General features: G+C 53.4%; 5 protein-coding genes across 5 annotated transcripts; 3 read left to right on the top strand and 2 right to left on the bottom strand.

Moving 5' to 3' along the window:
- Nucleotides 1-194: 194 nt before the first annotated feature.
- On the bottom strand, nucleotides 195-3,566 carry BO79DRAFT_234890 (uncharacterized protein; the record flags this gene model as incomplete). Its single annotated transcript, XM_025684423.1, has 3 exons — nucleotides 195-1,823; nucleotides 2,209-2,212; nucleotides 2,242-3,566. The coding sequence occupies 3 exons, from the start codon at nucleotides 3,564-3,566 to the stop codon at nucleotides 195-197; spliced, it is 2,958 nt and encodes a 985-aa protein (XP_025543815.1).
- Nucleotides 3,567-5,092: 1,526 nt separating this feature from the next.
- Nucleotides 5,093-7,767, top strand: BO79DRAFT_137245 (RING-H2 finger protein; the record flags this gene model as incomplete). Its single annotated transcript, XM_025678110.1, has 3 exons — nucleotides 5,093-7,249; nucleotides 7,331-7,606; nucleotides 7,660-7,767. The coding sequence occupies 3 exons, from the start codon at nucleotides 5,093-5,095 to the stop codon at nucleotides 7,765-7,767; spliced, it is 2,541 nt and encodes an 846-aa protein (XP_025543814.1).
- A 727-nt stretch (nucleotides 7,768-8,494) lies between these two features.
- Nucleotides 8,495-9,612, top strand: BO79DRAFT_165313 (phosphoribosylglycinamide formyltransferase). The gene is made up of 3 exons (XM_025679246.1): nucleotides 8,495-8,556; nucleotides 8,618-9,185; nucleotides 9,311-9,612. The coding sequence occupies exons 2-3, from the start codon at nucleotides 8,766-8,768 to the stop codon at nucleotides 9,551-9,553; spliced, it is 663 nt and encodes a 220-aa protein (XP_025543813.1). The 5' UTR covers nucleotides 8,495-8,556; nucleotides 8,618-8,765; the 3' UTR covers nucleotides 9,554-9,612.
- Nucleotides 9,613-14,520: 4,908 nt separating this feature from the next.
- On the top strand, nucleotides 14,521-17,434 carry BO79DRAFT_242592 (Zn(II)2Cys6 transcription factor). Its single transcript, XM_025685223.1, has 4 exons — nucleotides 14,521-15,802; nucleotides 15,854-15,980; nucleotides 16,033-16,829; nucleotides 16,884-17,434. The coding sequence occupies exons 1-4, from the start codon at nucleotides 14,874-14,876 to the stop codon at nucleotides 17,146-17,148; spliced, it is 2,118 nt and encodes a 705-aa protein (XP_025543812.1). The 5' UTR covers nucleotides 14,521-14,873; the 3' UTR covers nucleotides 17,149-17,434.
- Nucleotides 17,435-17,575: 141 nt separating this feature from the next.
- Nucleotides 17,576-21,181, bottom strand: BO79DRAFT_234886 (ATP-dependent 3'-5' DNA helicase; the record flags this gene model as incomplete). The annotated part of the gene is made up of 3 exons (XM_025684422.1): nucleotides 17,576-20,873; nucleotides 20,904-20,937; nucleotides 20,971-21,181. 3 exons carry the CDS (start codon nucleotides 21,179-21,181, stop codon nucleotides 17,576-17,578), a joined length of 3,543 nt encoding a protein of 1,180 aa, XP_025543811.1.
- Between the last annotated feature and the right edge of the window lie 159 nt (nucleotides 21,182-21,340).

The raw sequence follows: 21,340 nt of genomic DNA, 5'->3' as shown, positions 1-21,340 counted from the left end.
GAATGAAAACCATGATAGAAGAAATGTTGGTGATAAGGTGCATATTCTAGCCCATGCAAGCACATGCTACAACCCCAATAGAAATAATAAGAGAAAGAAAAAGAATCAAGAGAAGCGAGTACATCATTCGCCGAAGAAGGCCATTAATTATATGCAAGTCAACACATCTCACCTATAACATATATTAAATAAAATCAAGGCGTTCTCCCCCTCAACACCTCCGCCCCCCCACTCCTCATCTCCTCCAACTTCCTGGTCAAATCAGCAGACTGCTCCTCAACAACCTCATTCCTCCTCGCAATTTCCGCCTCAAACAACGCCGCCGTTTTCCGTCTTGCATGGCGGAGATCTTTCATCTTGGAAAGTGCGTTGCTGAATTGGTCGATGAGGAGATCGCCGTAATCTTCCCATTCGTTCATCGTGAGCGTGGAGAAGAAGTCGCGGCGGTCTTTGTCTTCGGAGTTTAGTAAGAAATCTATTTTCTCGTCCGAGGTGGCGTTGGGGCCTGGGTTGGGGGCTGGTGTGGTGGTCGGGGTGGATTTAGCGGGTGCGGTTGGGGTGTGGTCGAAGGGTTCGGATTGAAGGTCCTTGAAGGATTTTTGGCGCAGGATTTCGGGCGGGTAGTCGGATTCGAGGTTTCGTTTTTTGTTTTTGGTGCTGGGGCCGATGGTGATGGTGCTCTTGGTGGGTTGGAAGTCGGGGTCGTCTGAGACGATGCGTTGGACGGAGTTGCGGCGCGCGAATGGGTCGTTGATTGGGTCGTGGTCATCGTCTTCGACGTCGAGGTCGTCGATGTTGGTCATGTCGAAGGTGGTTAGGGGTGGTAGGCTGTCGCGGCTGGTGTTGAAGAGGTGGTTGTCGTCGGAGTTGTGGCGCTGGTGGTGCTGGTGGTGGTTGGTGGTACTGGTGATTCCTGGTTCTTTGCCGGGTTGGGGTCGAGGACCTGAGGTTCGACGAGTTGGGGTTATGTCCAGTTGTTCTAGGAGAGATGGTTTGGGGGGACTGAAGCGTGTCCGTGGGGTTGCTGTCATACTGCGTGGCAGTGTGACTTTCCTGTTGGGTAGAGCCTGTTTTGATAATCTGGCGTCGGATGTGGATTGCCGCAGAGGAGGAGGAGCAGCAGTCTTTGATGGTTCGGGGTATGCTTGTGGTTCTGGATTCTGGTAAGATCTCCTACTGGCGGTCCAAAAGCTCTGTAGTCGTTTGCTTAATGGTTCCTCGGTGGAGGATCTGTATCTGCGGGCGTAGTTCCCGTCCTCAGTTGTATCAGATCGTTCATCGTCTCCGGCCATGGAGGTCAATTGACTTGCATCATCGACATCTTCTGAGTCGAAACCAGCTGTTTTCATAGCGCTGTCTCCAAGATTCTCGTACCACTTGCCATCGTAAGCACGGCGTGGCAATCGAGACGGATGCAGTGGCCTCTCATCCGCTACTGGCGCTGCCTCTTGATATTGAGGAACTGTGGCGGGTCGTAATTGGAATTGAAGTGGAGCATCCTCTGCACCCATGACACTTGTCGCAGCAATAGTTGAGTCGTCAATGCCTTCCACATCGGTGTCAAACATGTCTCTATGCACGCCATTTTCCGCGGGCGCCTGAGGCATCTGCTCGCTAAATGCCGGTGTTGAATAATGCTCCAGGGGAATTGATTTGTTGATTGACAGGGGCACTGGCGCCACCAGATTTGTTGGAGGGACGTCAACCCTTGCTTGTGCGGCTAGAGCCTGCCGTGACTGTTTTGAGGCTTCAGTTGTGCGTGGTCGAGGCTGGCCAGCCTCTTTTGAGTGCACATAATCGCCCACTCCCATGGTTACCCGAGTCTGAGCGGGGTGAGGAGATGGAAGGGTAGTATTCAACAAGGAGCAAGTGGGGAAGGGGCTGATGGATATGCCGGAATGATTGTGATTGACTTGCAATTTACAATTGTTATCTAGAATGTGTGGGTCCGATCATGGTTGTGAGGTTATTGAATCGATGGCTCTGAGAGGAGGTCGAAAATGGCTAACGCGTTGATTCTTCAGGCACGCGCGAGGCATCCACACGAGGTCACGTGTGACCGATGGGCATCAATACTGCCAGTTTAATCTAGCTTCTTACATATGAGCTGAGAGATGAGAGGGAAGTTTATAGATTATGAATACTTTGTGAATATCATTATCTGATTTTACATTTATTTGTTTTTGTGTTGGTGATATACATCCATACATATCTTTAATCATGTCTCGTTAATCCGCATACCCAAATGAAGCATCATCATCATCTATATGCAGGTCTCCAAACGTAGAGGTGACCCCTTTGCCACGCTGTTTGGCCTTCGAAAAATAATCCTGCGACTTCTGTACCTCGTATTCCTTCCTCTCGACTGCAAGTCGGCGCTCTCGCCGCTCTTGAAGCGAGTCTTGAAGATCTTCGGCGGATGATGAACCGGTCTCATCGGAATCATAATCGTCCATATCTCCCTCTGTTCGCCCATATGGCAGTGATGAGACAAACAGATCAGCAATCCAGAGAGAGATCATTCCGCGGAGCTCCAGTAACTCAGGAGAGTCAGAGTATGGGGGAGATCCGAGAATTTCGTCCATCCTGGCTGCAATCTTCTGAGCCTGTTCCAGCTCACTCTTCCTAACACTGGCAATCAGCGCATGCGTCTTCTGTCGGGCGCCATGATGGTGTTGCATATCGAGCGCAGAATCTTCTTCTTCCGAATCGTCAGGGGACGCACCATGGGCGTCCCAGATTTTCTGTCGAGAAATATTGCTCTCCTCTTGGGTGACATACACCCAAAGTCCAAACATGGCAGGATAAAAGTGTAGTGAGCTTATAGCATCAGGTGCCGCTTTTCGGTATGGGTGCTGAATGATGAGGGTTTCGTAATACTGCCTGGCCTTTTCAAAACCCTGCCTTGTGAATAAAAGTTTGGAGGGCGGTGCCTCAGACGGCTCTGCATCACGTTCCTGTGCATTATCAGGAGACATGTCCGAGACCTGGCAGTCACGTCGGAGCAAGATTTCTGCACCAATGCCCCATCTCCCTTCAGTGCGGACGTCAATTGGGATGCCCCCAATTTCTTCACGGAGGATTAACCCCCACGCCCTGCCCGCTCGAACGAAGTCTTTCTGCAGGAGGCAACGGTGCAAAATGGAAGACAGCACGGCAAGATGCTGAAGACGTAGATTCCCTTGATGGGCTGCAGACTGAGGAGGATAGATTGGAGATGGCAACGAAGTCAACTCTTTCAGGACTTGGTTACGTGTCTGCCGACGGGTCGGTTGATCTTTAACCGGGGCATGTGGGAAATTGCCCCCAGGCAATTCTTGGTCGAAGGCAAGGCCAGCAATGCGATATTGATGGGCTTCATCCGGGGAGAGGGTGAGTGATGGACCAGGAGCTGCCTCTGATGCCGCATCTGTTGTGTCGCCATCAACATCATCATCATCGTCCCCCCAGTCAGAGAGATCCTTCTTGCGCTTCCTAGGCTCGTACTGAGCTACGCGCACACTGGCAGGTTGTTGCCATGGGGCGAGAGGCAAAGAGAATACCGCTGCTGCAGGAACAGGTGCCATAGAGACACGGATGATAATAATGCCGACGGCCTATTCCAGAAGAGGAGGACTATTGAGGTACGGGGAGGTCCCGTGGGCCTTGACAGCAAGGATCACCGCATGAAAAGTGATGGGGACGAGTGGCTTGAGCGTATTCAATGTCTTGTTTATGGGAATGACGTCCACAAATACTCCATCACTAATCTGTATCACCGACGATCATCGATCGAAAAGAATGGATAGAGTCGGAAGTAAAGAAGGTCCGCAGTACATGTTCAGAGAAGTCCAAAAATGGGAGCAGATGCAGAAAGACACCTGAGGTAATTGATTTCAGACTTCTTGTCCAATCAGCACTGCCACAAATCATGCCGCCTTGAACACGTTGGGCGCTAGTCCATTAGTAGATAACACTAGATCGGATCCAGGAGGGCGAAACCGCCGAAACCGCCGGGCCACTAAACCGTTTCAGGGACAGTTGGAGTCACGGGCAAGATCGCCTTAAAGATTAAGACCAATCAGAAGCTACTATGTAAGACCTCCCGTGAAGGGACTAGGCCGAGATGGGACGGACTGTAGGTCAAGTAAGCAAAACGAAGCCAAGCCGAAACCAAAACCAAAACCAAAACCAAAACCGCCCGACCAGCAGCCAAACCGAAACCAACTGTTATCATTCATCATCTCCTCTCCATCATCGTCATCCTCCTCATCCTCGGGGCGCTCCCTTCGTGCTCCATCATCTCTCAGAGGCCCCCAGGGCTTCTCGCACTTCTTGATCTCTCTTTCACCCTGGCATTCATGTTCACTGCTGGACAACTGTCTCGCCAACACCTCCCATACTTACCCGTCTCTAAGCTGCAATAACTACGGTAGCCTCCGGTTAAGTCGTGGGGTCGCTCCCCCCGAATGTCGTACGGCGTTTAATCCCACCACACGTCCTTCCCTTTGTGGCTCCCTTTTAAAGGAATCGGCACCTGCTGGCTGGCCTTCAGATAGTTTTCTACGCCTTTTAGGATCTTCTTAGCCGGGGACATTGCTTCTCTTCACTCTGCCGACCTCCCAGTTTCCGCCTTTTGCCCAACGCTCGTTCGCAGCCGCCTGGACTCCGAACGGCCTACCACACGGTGCGATCAGGCACGTTCACTTCCCAACGCCCGCCTGCAGTAACACATCTCGACCTTGAATTGCAAATCGAGAACAATAATTTCGCACAAGAATTGAATTTATGTCATTTCACTGAAGACTGCCCAATGGTACGTTCTGCCTGAAACTATCAGGGCCAATTCCAGGGTCCTCAGGAGTCGGGACCCTTCTTAGTGGCGTTGTCTGAGTGTATTGCCTGCAAGAGCTGTCTTATCGGCCACCACTTCACCATCTGTTCTTGGTCGCGATTTCCCTGCCTTCACTTCTGCCCATCGGACCGTGCCTGAAGTGAGTCACTGCTGTGTCTGCCATCTTACTAATGCTGGTTGCACCTTTAGTCATCCACTTTTCGATGGCAATAGGCGGCTTATAGACTCCCATCGCCACGTCCTTGCGTTATTGTTACTATGGGACAGTCTTCCTCTACACAACGAAATCGTCGTCACAGTACCCCTCCAGAACACTTTCCTACTTTCCACGCGATCCGTGTCCGCAGAAATAGGGATGAAGCAATGAATAACAGCTACAACACGGAGCAGACTGGGGACTACCAGCCCCGGTCGGGAACAGAGACAGACCATGACAACACTCCAACAACTTCAGGAGCCCCCGCTCATCCGGATCCTTCTGCCGAGATATGGCATCCCAACCTTTCAGGTGATGAACAACGACATATGAGAACAATACAAGAGGAGAACGACCCGCAATATGAGCCAGGCCAGCGGGAATATCGATCGGATATATTTGCCCGAATGGCTGCCAGAAGACAGTCAACCATGTCGCGATTGGGTTCTAGGATCCTTCCTAATTCGGTGATCCGTGGATTGCTAAGCAGCGAAGAAGAAACACCAGCAGAAGGTCACGCCCATCGCCACGGTATCGTGTCAAGGACGATTCCAAGATCGGAAGCCACGCATAGCAGCGCCCGTTTTAGCCCGTTCAATTCCCTCAGCTCGAGAAACGTCTCTAGGCGACGCTCCTTACGTGGGCCGTACTTCATCCCCCGCAATGATCCAACTCTCTCGTCAGATCCCGCTCGTTCCGGCTCATTCCTCGACCCTACCACAGAGATCACCCCAGAACCGACGCGAAGCTCATGGCGCCGCAGTGCTCGGCTGCATCGTGTCCGAAACTCACTGTCAGGACCAATTGGCCACATGTTCGGCCAATCTTTCCCGAACGCATCCGCCCAAGAATCAGGACCGATCCCACAACCACCCCTGGACCCAGCCTCTAGTGAGGACGCCGACGGATTTCTTCCTTATTCAAGGTCAATGGATAGCCAGATGGACTTTGATGAGCCCCATGAGCTTGATTCGGTAGAACCTGCTGTAGGCAGTACCCGTCCTACCTCGCCTATGTCATCGCAGTCTACACAAGGCCCACCTGGCTTACGGCAACTCCCGGGATTGCTGCGAGCACGACCATCTCGAGCCATGCGTCGAGAGGAACAGACTCCTTTGTCGCGTGTCCTTCAACTGGCCGCTGCCGCCATTGCCGCTCAGCTCTCTGGCACGGCTGGTCCAGTTATGCCCAACATTCAGGCTCTGGGTAATGATGGCCTTGATGGTTCGTTGGATAATTTCATACAGAGCTTACAGCACGCCACGTCCACCCAGACGGCCCCCAACGAAGGAGAGAGTGCGGCAGGCGACAACGGTCCTCCGACCCCGGTTAACTTCCTGAGAGTCTTCCGCTTTGCCAATTCAGATGGTACTCGACCCGGCGGTCCATTGAATCGTCCAACGGCAAACGCTGATAACACCGATAACAACGGCGGCGGAATGGATGTGGACAACCCTACCGATGGACCTGAAGGACGTACTGTTACTCTCGTAGTGGTTGGTGTACGATCGGTCCCCTCTGGCAACGGCCCTAGCGGCGATCAGCCAGGTAATCCAGGAACTGGACTGGATGCCTTGCTCCGCTTGCCGTTCCTAACGCCTGGGAATCTAGCACGCAATCACGAGAACGGCTCTGGATTTCCGCCACGTCCAGATGGGCGGCCAAGGCTTCCACCTATCCGGCTCCAGGGCGAGCAGCATCCTACAGGGCTTCCCACGGGCAGTGATATTTCTTCACAAGGAGGACCGACCCCACTGCGGCGGCTGTCTGACGCGGGCACCCGGGCCCCATTAGGCTCACTGTCTGCAGCCCCTTCGGTGCTTTCGGAAAGCCCTCCAGGTCCCCATCCTCCTCCCTCAACGCCAGCTGAACCGGGATTATCCGCCGTGTCATCCAGCGCGTCCACTCCTAGTCGGAGACCTTCGACTGCTTCGGCCATGTCACCAGGTACCCTGCCTCCGATTGACACCAACCGATCGATGCAACCCACGGTTGAACCCGCTGAAGACGGTATTCCGCTGAATACGCGCCAGCGACGCCGAAGTGACTCAGAATATGCACGCCATCGTGACCTAGGGTCTGGTGCTGTCCGGCGTAACGGCGTCGTAGAACCCGACAATGCTACACCACCCACGGGAAGAAGCTGGCTGATCTACGTTGTCGGGACCAATCTTTCAGAGAATCACCCTGCTTTTGCAACGCCAAGTCTGTTTACTGATGTAAGAAATCTCAACTCTAACCCTTTTCGCTCAACCTCTTTCTTCCCTGGTCGGTGCGTTTTGTGGCTAACGCGTGTGTAGAATCCAACGTACGAAGACATGATCTTGCTCTCGTCTCTGCTTGGGCCTGTCAAGCCACCTGTTGCGACCCAGGAGGATCTCTCTACGGCCGGTGGACTGTTCCGCCTTGTGGAGTATGCCGGCTCGCTGGTTGCAGAAGGTCTGGAAGGCGCTGGCGCCATCCAACTTCCCGAAGGCGAGCGGTGCTTGATCTGTCTCAGTGACTACGAGGCGGCTGAGGAGCTTCGGCAACTGACCAAATGCAAACACCTTTTCCACCGGGATTGCATTGATCAGGTTCGTCCACTTCTTTTCTCGGAGGGTTCAAAGACTGACTGACTTTCTACCAGTGGTTGACCACGGGCCGTAATTCATGCCCACTTTGCCGAGGCCAGGGTGTAGCCGAGACGTCGAATAATCAACCCACGCCTGATGCACCTAGCGCAGCAGCAGCGTAAGTAGGAGGACATGCGCTGCGTTGGTCATTCTCTTTCGATTCATCATCTTTCCACATAAACTTGACTTATTTGAAGCTTAGCATGAAGCGTCTTATCTCATACCCTAACGAACGTCTTTTACTGGTTTATTTTCCACTTCACGGATGGCAGGCACGGCGAACACTTTTCTTGTTTTATTAAGCAAGTGGTCTTTTCTGGTCATGGGCCGTGGGAGATGGGTTCTCAAGGAAGTGTGGCAGCTGACGCGTGAAGCATGTCAGAGTGGTTGCAGTTTTGTGGCCCGCCGCAGTCTGCCATAAATACGGGACCTACTTGAGTGCATGATATCTGGCTCCTGTGACATCACTTCAGTCTTTGAGTTCTCGTTTACTGGTCTCTTCCCTTTTGTATTATTCCCCTCTCTGGTTGAGCTACGGCTCTTGGGCGATTGCGCATTGGTAGCAGGGGTTTCTGGCCAGGGCAGTCACGGCAATAACAGTTGACTTGGTACATATTAGTTGCATACAGCCTGTTATTTTGAGATTGAAAAGCTATCCGTCGTTGTACTCCTGAGTAGAGACCAGCCGTAAGCTTGGGCCAACAAGACACACTGACTTGGGAGTGGCGGAGCGGAGCCCAACCCCGGCGAAAGTCCCGCATCTCCGCCCCTCGGCTGACTCAGCCCACCGCAGTTCACCACCCCGCGTCTGGCTGCCATCCACTGGCTCATTACGCAGTTGGATTGTGCCTTGAAGTCCGACTCTCTTAGGCCTAAACTCCGCGCCATTGCTAAGACTCGCCGCGTGCCTGGTGCGCGAATCCTACCCCTCACCGTGGGATCAATTGAGTGAAAGTTGCTGATCCTCTACAGCCAGGGAAAACCCAGAAAAGAACCCACTCCAGAAAATTTCCGACCTACCCCGCTACGAGACCAAAACATCCCCGGTCCTAATCCCTCGATCCTTTCCCAAAACCACGTCTCCCTCTCCCAATCAACAGAAAGGACAAAATTATTAGAAATGGCCAATATGGACACACCCGTGCGCCTTACCGTTCTCATATCCGGCAATGGCTCCAACCTCCAAGCAGTGATAGACAAGACACAGCAAGGACAACTCTCGACGCAGATCGTGCGCGTCATCTCCAACCGCCAGAATGCGTATGGTCTCGAGCGGGCTCGACAGGCCAACATTCCCACGCAATACCACAACCTGGTGAAGTACAAGAAACAGCACCCTGCTACACCAGAGGGCATTCAGGCGGCGCGGGAAGAGTACGACGCCGAATTGGCCCGATTGGTACTGGCTGACAAGCCGGAAATGGTGGCTTGTTTGGGATTCATGCATGTTCTGTCGCCGAGGTTCTTGGAGCCGTTGGAGGAAGCTAAGATTAATATCATTAATCTGCACCCGGCTCTGCCCGGGGCGTTTAATGGGGCGGTATGTTTATTCATTTTATTTGTCTCTTCTTCATTCGTTCCCCTCTTATCTTGTGCACTCTAAAATTTATCCGTGGGAAGAAGAAATCATGCTGACGTAATTCTGGGATGGTTGGGTTGGAATAGAACGCTATTGAGCGTGCGCATGCTGCTTGGTTGGAAGGGAAAATCGATAAGACGGGTGTTATGATCCATAGAGTCATTTCGGAGGTGGATATGGGGCAGCCCATTCTGGTCAGAGAAATTCCGTTTGTGAAGGGGGAGGATGAGGATCTGCATAAGTTTGAGCAGAAGGTGCATGAGGTTGAGTGGGGAGTGGTCATTGAGGGGGTGAAGCTTACGATCCAGGAGGTCAAGGAGAGCAGGTAGATTTTATTGCTCTTACGTGAGAGGGGTGTGGCTGGTGGATCAGTGTTTTTGGCTATGAGTGATGATTGTTACTAACTATTGGGGTCTAAGATACCATATACTACTACTACTACGAAATGGACTGAGAGGCATGTATAATGTCCGCTGGGTTAATAAGTCGACTATTAAACGCTACTTCAGCGATGGACGCGCGCTCTTCATACGAGGGCGTTTGACATTCCTCATATGGTTGTTGGGACGGAGTTTAACCCTCTCTGGGAACCACCTTGGATGGAGAGACTCACGATGAATGGCTAGACCATCCGACGCCGTCTTTTCTTTTAATATAATGGCACTATAGTCACCGGATACTAGAGTAATTGTAGTACGTATTGGACGCGCAGATACGAGATCAAGTGGCTCCAGCATGGACCGGACTTCAGAATCTACTTCCCCTCTTGCCAAGTGACTGCTGGCTGGTAAATCCCAGTCTAAACCGGTTGAAAGCACGGCCACAGCAATTTGCTAGGGTTGTTTAGCGTGGTTTCTCCCTGGACAGTCACGCTACCCAGTACTACTACTGAATAGCCAGAATAGGGCAGTACTTCTGCTGGGCCGGCATGGCTCCCTGCTAGTGCACCAAGGCCCAAGGAAGGAGCACGTTCGTACTTTCCTTACTGAAAGAGGCAGCTCAAGTGGGCAGGAATTAATTGCTTTCCCAAGACAACTCGGGCAGAAGGGACAGACAAGGCCTCAGGCTGCACACACACAAAGCATGCGCTTGGACCCAGCAAGAAAACACACCGGCAGCTCCAATGCACTAAAACCAGAAATCTCCTGTCTGGTCATCATCAAGATTGGCCCAACAAGTTGAAGATCGTCTGGTTGACGCCCCAGAAGAGATTAAATCCTTACTCTAAGGAAGGTCATGCCATGCCTGGTCTCCGCCTGGTTGCTCTCTCCCCACTTTTCGATCCCTTCCCCTTCTCCTCCCTCAGGTTCCAGTGCCTACTACTGATGCTAGTTTCAGAGACTCAATTTCTTGTTTCACAGGGATGATTACTTGGCATGGCTGCTACTGTTCATATCTGGATGTTTTGCAGAGTTGGCCCTCTGGTCTGAACGACTCAGTAAAGCGGAGCTTAAACAGGTCCCAGTAACTCTGAATGAGCCCTCTGGTCCACAGTTTCTACCCTCGACACGAATACATCACCTTCGATGGCACGTCACGACGGGGGCCTCCGACGGATGAAACCTTCCCCTCCCCTAATGCACTTTCCAGCTAATTCGACGCATTGATAGGCCAACGTGAGGATCCAACGGCTGATGTGCATCGCGGCTTTTCCGTCCCCCCCGAAGACAAAGTGCTTTTGCTGTGGCCCTTGCTAGTTTGTACCCACGTACACTATCTATGCTAGGGTAACATCATAAGTGGGCTCGAGGAAAAACGTCTAGTATCCTGCGTTGGGAAGGTATGCGCGCTGGCTCCACTCAGACGACAATGATATGGTGATGGAACAACGCTGGACGGATCGTGGCTCGGCACTTCTACTGGTGGCCACCGTACTAGCAACACGGAACTCTTTCCCTTGCCCTTACTCGCCCCATTTGCAGCATAGCTTCACCGGAAACAGAATTAACTAGCGGCCCAATCCAGCTGGGTACTTGGTTGACTTCCGGCCTGCGGCCCGGATCATAGCACGTACTCGTATTCTTCTGGTGGCTCTTGCGTTTCTCGTTGCGCTGCCATGACTCTCGACCACTGGAAGAGTGAGAATGGGGATTACGGGAAGAAAAACATCAATGTGATGATCTGCAGAATCTAGATCTGCTCCCCTAGCAGCAATCATCGAGTGGAAGCAATCGCATTCTGAGGCCTTTCCGCGTGATCTGATATCCGCCGTGCCCCATTACAGACCCCGTTCGAAAACGTTCTCTGATCGATAAGTTGTGCGTGAGTACTATAGTCTAGGTCCAGAAATTATTCAGCGGAAATCCCGAGGGTTACTTGTGGTGGAGCTGTCTGCTATTACAAAGTACTGGCTGATTGGGTCCCTGGGTGACTGGAGATCCCCGACTATGTTCCCCGAACACTAGTGAACCCGCGGCACATGCCATTCGCCATGCCCGGGGCTTCCTGCACACCTTTACCCTCGAAGACTCGTGCAGTCACAATGAGCGCAGGTCCGGACTGGCCAATGGCTGCATATCATTCATGCATACAAGTCCGGATAAAAAGTAATTCACAATAGCAAGGAAGATCACTCTATTCATAGTTTATTGATCAACAAGAGCGTCCCAAATTATCCCAGGATGGAGAAAGAGCATATTATTGCCTACCCTCCGTTTCAAAGAACTGCAAGGATCGTCCTGATGAACCAGGTAGCCCAGAGATTACCTAGTTTGCGCAGCCTATGAGCAGTCTCCATATGGGCCTCATTTCCCTAAATCCCAAGTTGTTTGATTGACTAGCCACAGCTCCCCTCCACGGACGGAGCAGTTGGTCCTCCGCATATCCGTTGTCCCAGCCGCCTGAGGCTCCGGGCTCTTCCAGAAAGGTACGATTAATTTCCATAGCCTCTATGATTGGTGGTGGGAGAAGAAAGATCAGGGCCAGATGCCTCATGCCGGGTCCGCATGGAAAGGGGAACCGTCCGTTTTTGGCACACTTTAAGAAGCAAACATACTGTCCACATGGAGGCACCCACATCTTCTCCGGACGCCTGCCTTCTTTGAGAGTGCATTATTACCTTTGGTCCACAGTTCGTGGTGGTTACCTGTTTAATCATGGATATGGTGGATGGGGACAACGTGCGACCGTCGGCACCAGTTCTCAGAAAACCTTACTTTTCTCTGCCACGTTTCCAGCGGCGAACCAAATTCAGGTACCGACCGGCCGACAGTAGGTAAGCTCCTCTTCTCTCTGTCTCTCCTTGAATATTTCAGATTCTTCTTGTTCTCGTCGCAGACAAGGGATGCATGTAAAGAGTGCCGTGAATTAGGGCAAATGTGGGCCGCAGCGATGCGTCGAAGTACGAGGCGATAAAATTGTTAGGGGACCTACGGCTGAGACTAGGGCCGTCAAGAGTCGCCCAGTGCCGGTTAGATTGGTGGCCCCAGCTAGATCTGGGTGGACGGCGACCAGTCACCAGCGGAGGCCACTCAGCCTACTCAGCTGTCAAACCCTCAGTGTCGATCAGGAACATCCGACTGACCCGAATCCAATTTGCCTCCCTGCGAGGCCACGCCGTCGTGGTGGCCATTTCTTACGGCCGACGACAACAACGACGACGCAAATGCGGCCCATAAAATCTCCTTGGCGCAGTTTAGGTTCAATATTCCCCCAGCTCGCCTTGCTGGCTGAGCGACAGCATCATGGATGTCGTCCAGTCGTCCCTGCTATAGTTCACAGCGGGTGCTATAACCCCATTTCCGGTGACAGACGGGGACCCCAGAGCTGGTTCAGAGCTTTTCCGAGTGCGTGGGTGAACGAACGTCTCGGCAAATGTTTCCCAGATCGGGTGGTGTCATTGGATAGGGGCAGTTTCAGATTAGCCGAGGAGCATTCTGGCGGCTTCAAGTGGATCCCAGCTGGGGCTGGCGGAGTCGCCCGTGGCAATGGGACGGCGTTAGTGGTTGCTGGCCCTTCAAAGAAGGTTTGACCGCATCCACTGCAATTGCCATGACTCTAGAGGTGGAGGAGCAAGAATGCAATGTTATGAACACTAATACTTTACGAGTCCGTATAAGCCTAGGTTAGCTACAATGCCGTGGTTGTCGGCGTCTTCACGAGTCAAAATACCACAGAACATTCGGGATTTGCGCAGGGATCTCCCTAGCAGCATCCGCAGGCACCGTATTCATGGATTGAACGATCAAGGCAAGTATGGCCACCCTGACTCGGAGATCGTTCACTCGGGTTTTTACAGTGTGAAGGATAGATTTCTCGGAGCCGGGCGGATCCACCCACCCACGGCTCCGGATGCACCCAGACTGCTGGCCTGATTCATGACGCTGTTACAGCCTCCGAGCAGAATGTCGGGACTAGCTTCTACTTTATTTGAGACAATGCCCTAGGCATTGTGATTGAGCGGACACCCACGGAACCATGGCTTATACTGTCGTCGGGGAGAAGCCGTGGCTGAGAATGACGCCGTCCCCGCTTGGCGGGGAGGAAACTATTCCCTTGTCTTGTGCTCAAGCCTCTTGGCAGGAGGATGAACTTCTGCTGGTCGTAATCTGATCCGTGGATGGGTCTGGATAAGAGTGATACTTAGAGTGACGACTGGTGACAATGTGGCGGAAAAATAGAGTGATGTGATCTCATGGGAGAGAAGGAGGGAGGCAATCAGCTAGCCACCACCGGCCGGAGTGTACAGTTGTATACTACGTACGGGCTGTAGTATCCATCTTGTCGGCACCTTCCGAAACCTCCTCCGTGATGGGGATCATGAGCCTGGGCAGGGGGAGAGAACGGATTTTCCCAACAGACGTGGATAAATCATCGATAGGTCGTGCGTGAGAGGACGATCATCGAGATCCAACGCGGCCCACTGGAGCAAGTAGCAGTAGTAGTATCCATCTAGTCGTAGGACTAGCAAGCAGCAAAAAGGTTCAGGTTGATACTCCAACCGCCAGGCCACTAGGGGAGGCTTGACTCCAAACTAGGGCGGGCTTAATTAATGCCGGACAGACGAATGGGATAGAATTAAGGTGAGAACCACCATGTTCTAGCGCTGGCGGGTCATCCAGATAATAGAGGAGCAACAAGACTAAGGGGAAGGATGGGAAGTTAAAGTTGTGGTGCCCTTGATTGATTGCTTGGATTGCTTTTGGATGCATTGCCTCTTCCGGTCAGCCCCATCCCCAATCCTCTCTCTCTCTCTCTCTCTCTTTCTCTTTCTCTTTCTCTTTCTCTTCCCATTTCGCTTTCTTCTTTTTTCCACTATTTGACTTCTTCTATCCTCTTTTTTCCATTTTTCTCTCTTCCGACTTATTTCCTATTGTTCTGCTGCGTGGTTGGTGGCTTCCACCCTCTAACTCTTACTCTACCTTTGCCCTCCCCTCCCTTCCGCGTTCCTTCTCTTTGTTTCCCTGCAATCACCCGGACCCCGAACTGTTTGCTACCAACTTTCTCATCTCCATCAGCGTTCCTCTGACTCAACATCCTCCCTCCTGTCATTTCTTTCCTCCCATCACCTCCCTTTCAGTGCGTGCTGGCTATGCGGATCGGGCCTCCCCGCCATCGGTGCCCATCTATCCGGTGCTGAACGACTTGACTGCAGTCGATGCCGGCCATCTCGACCCTCTACCGCTTGGGTTCTTCGATGCGAATCACACCATGGCACCTCCATACTCCAGTTCCCAGGCCGCCTTGACCGGTTATACTCCTTCCTTCCTGTCGCTGCAGGACCAGAACCCTCCACTCTCCGCCTACTCCATCCTAGGGACCGGACAATACCCCGATAGTGTCGCATATTGGCACAATCCATCCGCGCAACCCCAGCCGCCGCTACCTCCCGCCGCCGTCGCCGCCTCCTATCCATCCGTGCCCCCAAAGGCTCAGTCGCTCCTTCAACCCACTTCTGATCAGAAGAAGCATAAGCGCACTCGCAGTGGCTGTTTCACCTGTCGATCCCGTCGTATCAAGTGCGACGAAGCACGTCCCGTCTGCGACAGATGTCGGAAGGGTAACCGCGACTGCGTCTATCCGTCAGCCACAGGTGCATCCAAGTCAGGAACCCGTAGTGTGTCCAAGCCCAGAGGATCACTGTTGCGTGGGAGTGAGACTTCCGGTCACCCGGGATCCGAGGACTTCCGCGTCTTGGAGCCCATCGCCGACGAGGATGAAGATGGAACTAGTGTCGGGTCAAGTACCCGACTGTCCCCAACAGCCGCACCCACATGGTCCAAACCCAACCTCCCCAGGAGACAAAGTGGTCAGTCTTTGAAGCAGCAGGGTGGAAAGCATGCTGCTGCGACCGACTCGGGTGGTGCACGAATCGAGCATAGTAATTCGCCGTCCCCGTCCTCGGATACGTCATCTAGATACGACTCGCTAAGCGCTCGGTCGGCCAGCGTCGGTGTCACCCTGCCCGAACCATATGGATCCACTCTGCCCAGTATAGCACATCTGCCCGACGACCTGCGATTTTATCTCAACTACCACCAAGAGTTCATCACGTACCGTCATTATTTCTTAAAACCGGTCAATGACCGGTTCGTTCATCAGAGTATCATTGAGCTGGCGTTGCAGTATGATCCCCTGCTGTATGCCGTGGTGGGTTTTTCTGCATATCACCACTGTGTTCAAAATAACAGTGGGAAACTTTACACCTTTTTGAAATATTACAACTTCGCGTTGAAGCTCCTGCGCAAGTCCCTAGGCTCAGGTGAGCCGCATAATGAGGCGACCCTGATCACGGTGCTTGTCCTCACCACTTTCGAGGTAAGACATTCAGCCTGTTTTTGTGCTTTTCAGAACCATACTGACTCGCCAGGAATCTGTCGGGGACTGGGTCAACCTTATTGGCCACCATCAGGCTGCCCATGCCTTGGTGCGGGAGATTCTAACGCCAGAGTCTGCCAACCTGAACGAGCTTCACAGCAACATCTTCGTCTGGTACGCCCGGTTCGACGTGGTAGCAGGCATCTTGGCCGGAAATGAGACGATATTAAGTCGTGACTGGTATATTGCGAAAGAGGAATATGATGCTCAGGAGGCCGCCCGCCATCCAAACGATGCCATGAAGCAATTGGCGTTGGCAAATTCAATCAACCGCCGGTTTGGCTTGGAAATGGCGTCGCTGTATGCGAAGTTGTCGCGTGGACTGATTCCTGTGAATGAATTTATCGTCCAGAACGAACTGTTGGGACAGACCTTGGAAAGGGTACGGACCATTCTGGAATCATTCAATGACTCTGAATACACCGTGCAGGAGTACCCCAATCGCGTCTCCTTGACCTCGGACGATGTCGTGGATCCGTATGTTCCTGGGGGGATGCACCACGGGCCATTGTGGGAAGTGAACATGACATGGGTTGACTACTACTCCACCAAGGCCATGTACAAGTATCAGTCACTTCTGTCGGTGAAGCAATCATCAGTGGAAGAACTGCAATCCCTCTCGGTAGAGCTGGTCCGGCTGATGGAGGCGGTTGATCGATGGCCGATGAAGGAAAGCGGATGCATCCTGGCGTTCAAGAACAGCATCGGGATGGCTGCCATGTTCTGTCCTCGCGACGAACGGTACATAATGTGGGCGCGGAGGAAGTTCGCTCAGCTGGAGCAAAGCGGGTAAGTATTGCCTATGAGGACGACACTAGATATCAGCTAACCGTGTTGGATTAGATACGTCGTTGCAGCCACATTCCGGGCGGCACTGGCAGCCTCGTGGCAAAAACCCGAAGTCAATCGCTGGTGGTTGCCAGACGATGAAGGATACCCGAGCATCATCCGGGAAGTGCGAGCGATGACGGAAGAACGCACGAGCCACCCTCAAGATAACTTCCGTGAGGATGTCAGCCATATGAAGACGCTGTTTTGGAACATCAGCCTGGACGACACCTCCAGCGAGGGGAGTCCCGCATCGGTGAACACGGAAGGTCGATCATGACAGCCTGCTGTACCACTGCAGCTGGTTGCACAGCAGACGCAGCATGTTTCACTGTGCATAACGAACGAGTACATACAAACACCCAAGCACAGCATGGATTTCTACAGTAACGAATCCGACGATGATCCTTACCCTCCTCCACCCGGTCACGCATGGTCACCGCTACGCCTTAATGAATAATCACTGGTTGTCTGATGACCCAACCCACATTCGTTTGCTCTCGCAAGGTGACATGCAAGACTGGAACGAAATGATACCCGGATACCACACGAGGATTGGCCTGGAGCAAGAGATTGGATAGGATACCTGTCTACTTATTTACATACCTACTACATACATACCCATTGGATCATATACATGCGCTAGATACCCAATATACGGTCTACACATCATACAGAACAATAAACACACTCTATACATATCCACCTTAGGAACCAGAACCAGCCTGACCTCTAGATAAACCAACCCTCCCCGGCACCTCCACAGCAGGAACCACGGTCTCCAGTCCCCCCCTCAACTCCCCAATACCATCCGCAACCCCCATCTCCTCCCCCCACGGCAACGCATCCACATCCACCTCCCACCCCAACAAACACCTCAACACCACCCCCGCCCCAGCCTTACTCATCACCTCATTCATCTCCTTACACCTCTCATCACAACAACACTCCAAACACCCCTGCGGCATCACACACCCACACGCCTCAATCCGCCTGACAGCCCGTTCCAACAACACATCCACAAACTCAAACGCCTTCGCCGCAATCCCCGACCCACACGCTCCCCCCTTCGCATCATAAAACGTCAATCTCGCCGGCCTCTGTCTCGCAGGCGGATGCAGAATCTTCTGCAACTTCTGCTTATCCATCCCCCCGGACCCTTTTGCATCCTGTACAGCCATCTGTAACTTTCTCCCCAACTCCTTCTTCGCAACCTTACATTCCGTCCGCACGTCCCCCGGCGAAGAAACCACGAAGGTAGGTAATAGCGATAAGATCGCGTGCTCGGCTGCGTGTATCGCCGCTGCGATGTTGAGGTTTCTTGATGAGAGGATTTCCAGAGCTAGCGGGGGGATGTCGATCCACATTCCTTTCGTGTGGATGTCGATCGGGGGGTTGTTGTCCACGGGTACGGCGTCGAGGATGCGTCCTCGTTTGTCGATTTTGAAGAATCCGTAGACTACGGCGTGGATGAGGATCGAGCCGAAGTAGGCTTTGCTTACTGTTGCTGTTGTATTTGTGTTGGTGTTGTTGTTATTGGGTTGTGGAGTGGGGGTTGAGTTTGAGGATGAAGGTGTAGAGTGTGAGGGTGTAGGTGTAGAGAGAAGACGAATATTCTCCGTCTCGATGGGGTCAATGTCGGTGTAATCGCGTTGCTGGGTCGTATAGTCCACATGAACGCGCGAGACACGGGCGAAGTACATCGATGTGTTTAGTTCGTGCACGAGATACGTCTGCCCCTGGTGGAGGAAGATACCCCCTTCGTAGATGGTGAAGAAGGCGCGGGAGGCTTCGACTTCTTCGAGGACGGCGTTGCGGGCGTTCGTCGTGTCTATGACGGCGAAGTGCTGGTCCTCGGTATCGCGGATGGCGATGGAGCGGGACGGGTTGGGAAGGAAGCGCGGGTGGGTGTGGTAGAGGGAGGGGATGTATTTATCTTGGAGGAGGCGGGATTCCAGGAGGGAAGGGAGTTGAGGACCGAAGTATACTTCGTCGATAGCAGGGGAGAGGGGTTTTTCGTAAGCGGCGCATTGGAGATGCGCTTCGAGGATGAGGTCGTTCGACAGGTCGATTTGCAGCTCTGTGTTTGGTTTCGTGAACAGTTCGTCTGGGTTACGCATGTAATGTTGGTCTGTGGCATAGCGGTCTCCGACTAGGATGGAGAGCGAGTCCTTGTTCCGGCGGCCGGCGCGGCCGCTTTGTTGGCGGAGGTTGGAGATGGAATAGGGGAATCCTAGGGTGATGACTGCGTCGAGGGAGCCGATGTCGACGCCTAGTTCGAGGGCATTGGTGGCTACGATGCCGAGGAGACGGCCTTCGAACATGTCCTTTTCGATATTGCGGCGGTCTTGCGGGCTGTAGCCGCCGCGGTAGCCCATGACCATGTTGGCGATTTCGGGACGGTCGAGGGCGGCGAGTTCGGTGCGCACGGCTTGGAGGAGGACTTCGCAGAGCTTGCGGATGCGGCAGAAGGCGATGACGCGGGCGCCGCGGAGGATGAGTTGGGAGAAGAGACGGGCTGTTTCGGAGACGCTGTCGGCGCGGCCGGAGGAGGGGTCGTTGGGGTCTTTGTAGGGGGTGTTCCAGCAAAGGAATTCCTTGCGGCCGGAGGGGGAGCCGTCGGAGTCGATGAGGTGGATGGATTGGGGATCGACGCCGAAAATGGCGTGCATGTGTTGGGAAGGGTTGGCGACGGTGGCGGAGCAGGAGATGAATTGGACGGAGTGGTTGCCGACGGCGGCGCAGATGCGGCGGAGACGACGCATGATGAAGGCGACGTGGGTGCCGAAGAGGCCGTTGTAGACGTGGAGTTCGTCGACGACGACGAATTTGAGGTTCTGGAGGAAGGTCCGCCAGGCGGCTTCTTGGGGGAGGATGGTGATGTGGAGCATGTCCGGGTTGGTGAAGATGATGCGGGCTTCGTCGCGGATGAGGTTGCGGTTGGACATGGGGGTGTCGCCGTCGAAGGTCTCGACGAGGGTGCCTTGGAGGCCGTCTATGAATTGGAGGAGTTCTTGCATGCTGCGGCGTTGGTCTTGGGCTAGGGCTTTGGTTGGGAAGATGTATAGGCCGCGGGTGGAGGGGTTGTGTTCCAGTTCGTGTAGCATGGGGACTTGGTAGATGAGGGATTTGCCGGAGCTGGTGGAGGTGGATACGATGACGTGGTGGCCAGCATGGAGATGGTTGATAGCTTCGGCTTGGTGGGAGTAGAATTGGGTGATGTTCTTGGTGTTGTATAGGGCGTTGACGAGGTTCTGGGAGAGTGGGAAGGTGAGGTCGCCGTAGATTGCGGGCTGGGGGTCGAAGACTCGGTGGCCTTCGGGGACGATCTGCGCTGTGTACCAGTCCATCTGGCGGATCTCATCCACGATTTCGGACATGGATTTGCGTTCTTTGGGAATTTGTTGTGGGAGGGTGGAGGGTGCAGTGATGGGGGTATCGTCTTCCGGCGGTTGAGGAATCCAGGCGTGCTTTTCCGTCTCCAGTTTCTCGACTGGGTCGACGGCTTCGTCTTCGCACTGGACGAGGAAGGCGTCAATTGCATCGGTGAATTTCTTGTTTCGCTTCTCGATCAGGCCTAGCATCTGCTTCTGGCTGTACACCGGCATCTTCAGATCCTCGTTCTTCATGCGCCGCACGGGTTTGGTTGGCTCCCCGGTCTGCGGATGCTTCACTTGTCTCTTCAGATCTCCGTCCAGCAGCTCGAAGAGGAGTGTCTTTTTTGTGGGCATCCCCCCATCGCCGAGTGTATCCCTTCCATAGCCTAGTTGTGTTGCTTCCCGGTCTCCAGTCGTCATGACCTCCAGCTTGGCCTCATCGACATACTCGAAGCGCACTGCGCGTGGCACGAGGACTTTCACCCGCGCAACATCCTCCACGGTCAGCTCCTGACCTTGCATTTGCGCCTGCACCGCATTCCTGATGTTGTCGAAAGTGGTGGCAAAGTGCTTTCGCGTGCAGCAGAAGGTGTACACGAGGTTCAGGGCGCGGTGTGTCCGGGCGAGGCTCTTGAATGCCTCCGGCCATGGGGCGGACGGAGTTCGCTTTGGTTGAGCGGGTTTGCGTTTTCCTTTGGAAGGTTTCTCTGCAGTTGAGCTGGCACTTGTGCTGTCTTCTGTCTCCGGCGTCTCTGCCGGTGACTTCGAAGGGGGCTTGCGACGTTGCCTTTTCTTTGGCGCTGGGTCCGTCGACGCGCTGTTGGATATGGGGTCGGGATGCTCGGGAGCATCTTGCTTTGGCTCTGGCTCATCTTGGGCTCGTTTCCGGCCCGATAAGGTATCTGCATTGTCTGCTTGTGCTTTCAAGCCGGCCATACTGACGCCACATTGTGGATGCGGTGGATGCGCGTTCTGATAACAATATTCGAGGTGAAGCAGGTTTCGGATGTGCAGAAACGCGATGTCACGTGTATCCAATATTACCTAAATGGGACGTCGGCCGATAGTCGTTCAGTTTGAGTACACAACAAGGCT

The sequence above is a fragment of the Aspergillus costaricaensis genome (genome assembly GCF_003184835.1).
Source record: "Aspergillus costaricaensis CBS 115574 unplaced genomic scaffold BO79scaffold_3, whole genome shotgun sequence".
Classification (NCBI taxonomy): Eukaryota; Fungi; Ascomycota; class Eurotiomycetes; order Eurotiales; family Aspergillaceae; genus Aspergillus; species Aspergillus costaricensis.
Note: the sequence above shows the minus strand (reverse complement) of the source record. Positions and strands in the feature narration are given on the sequence as shown.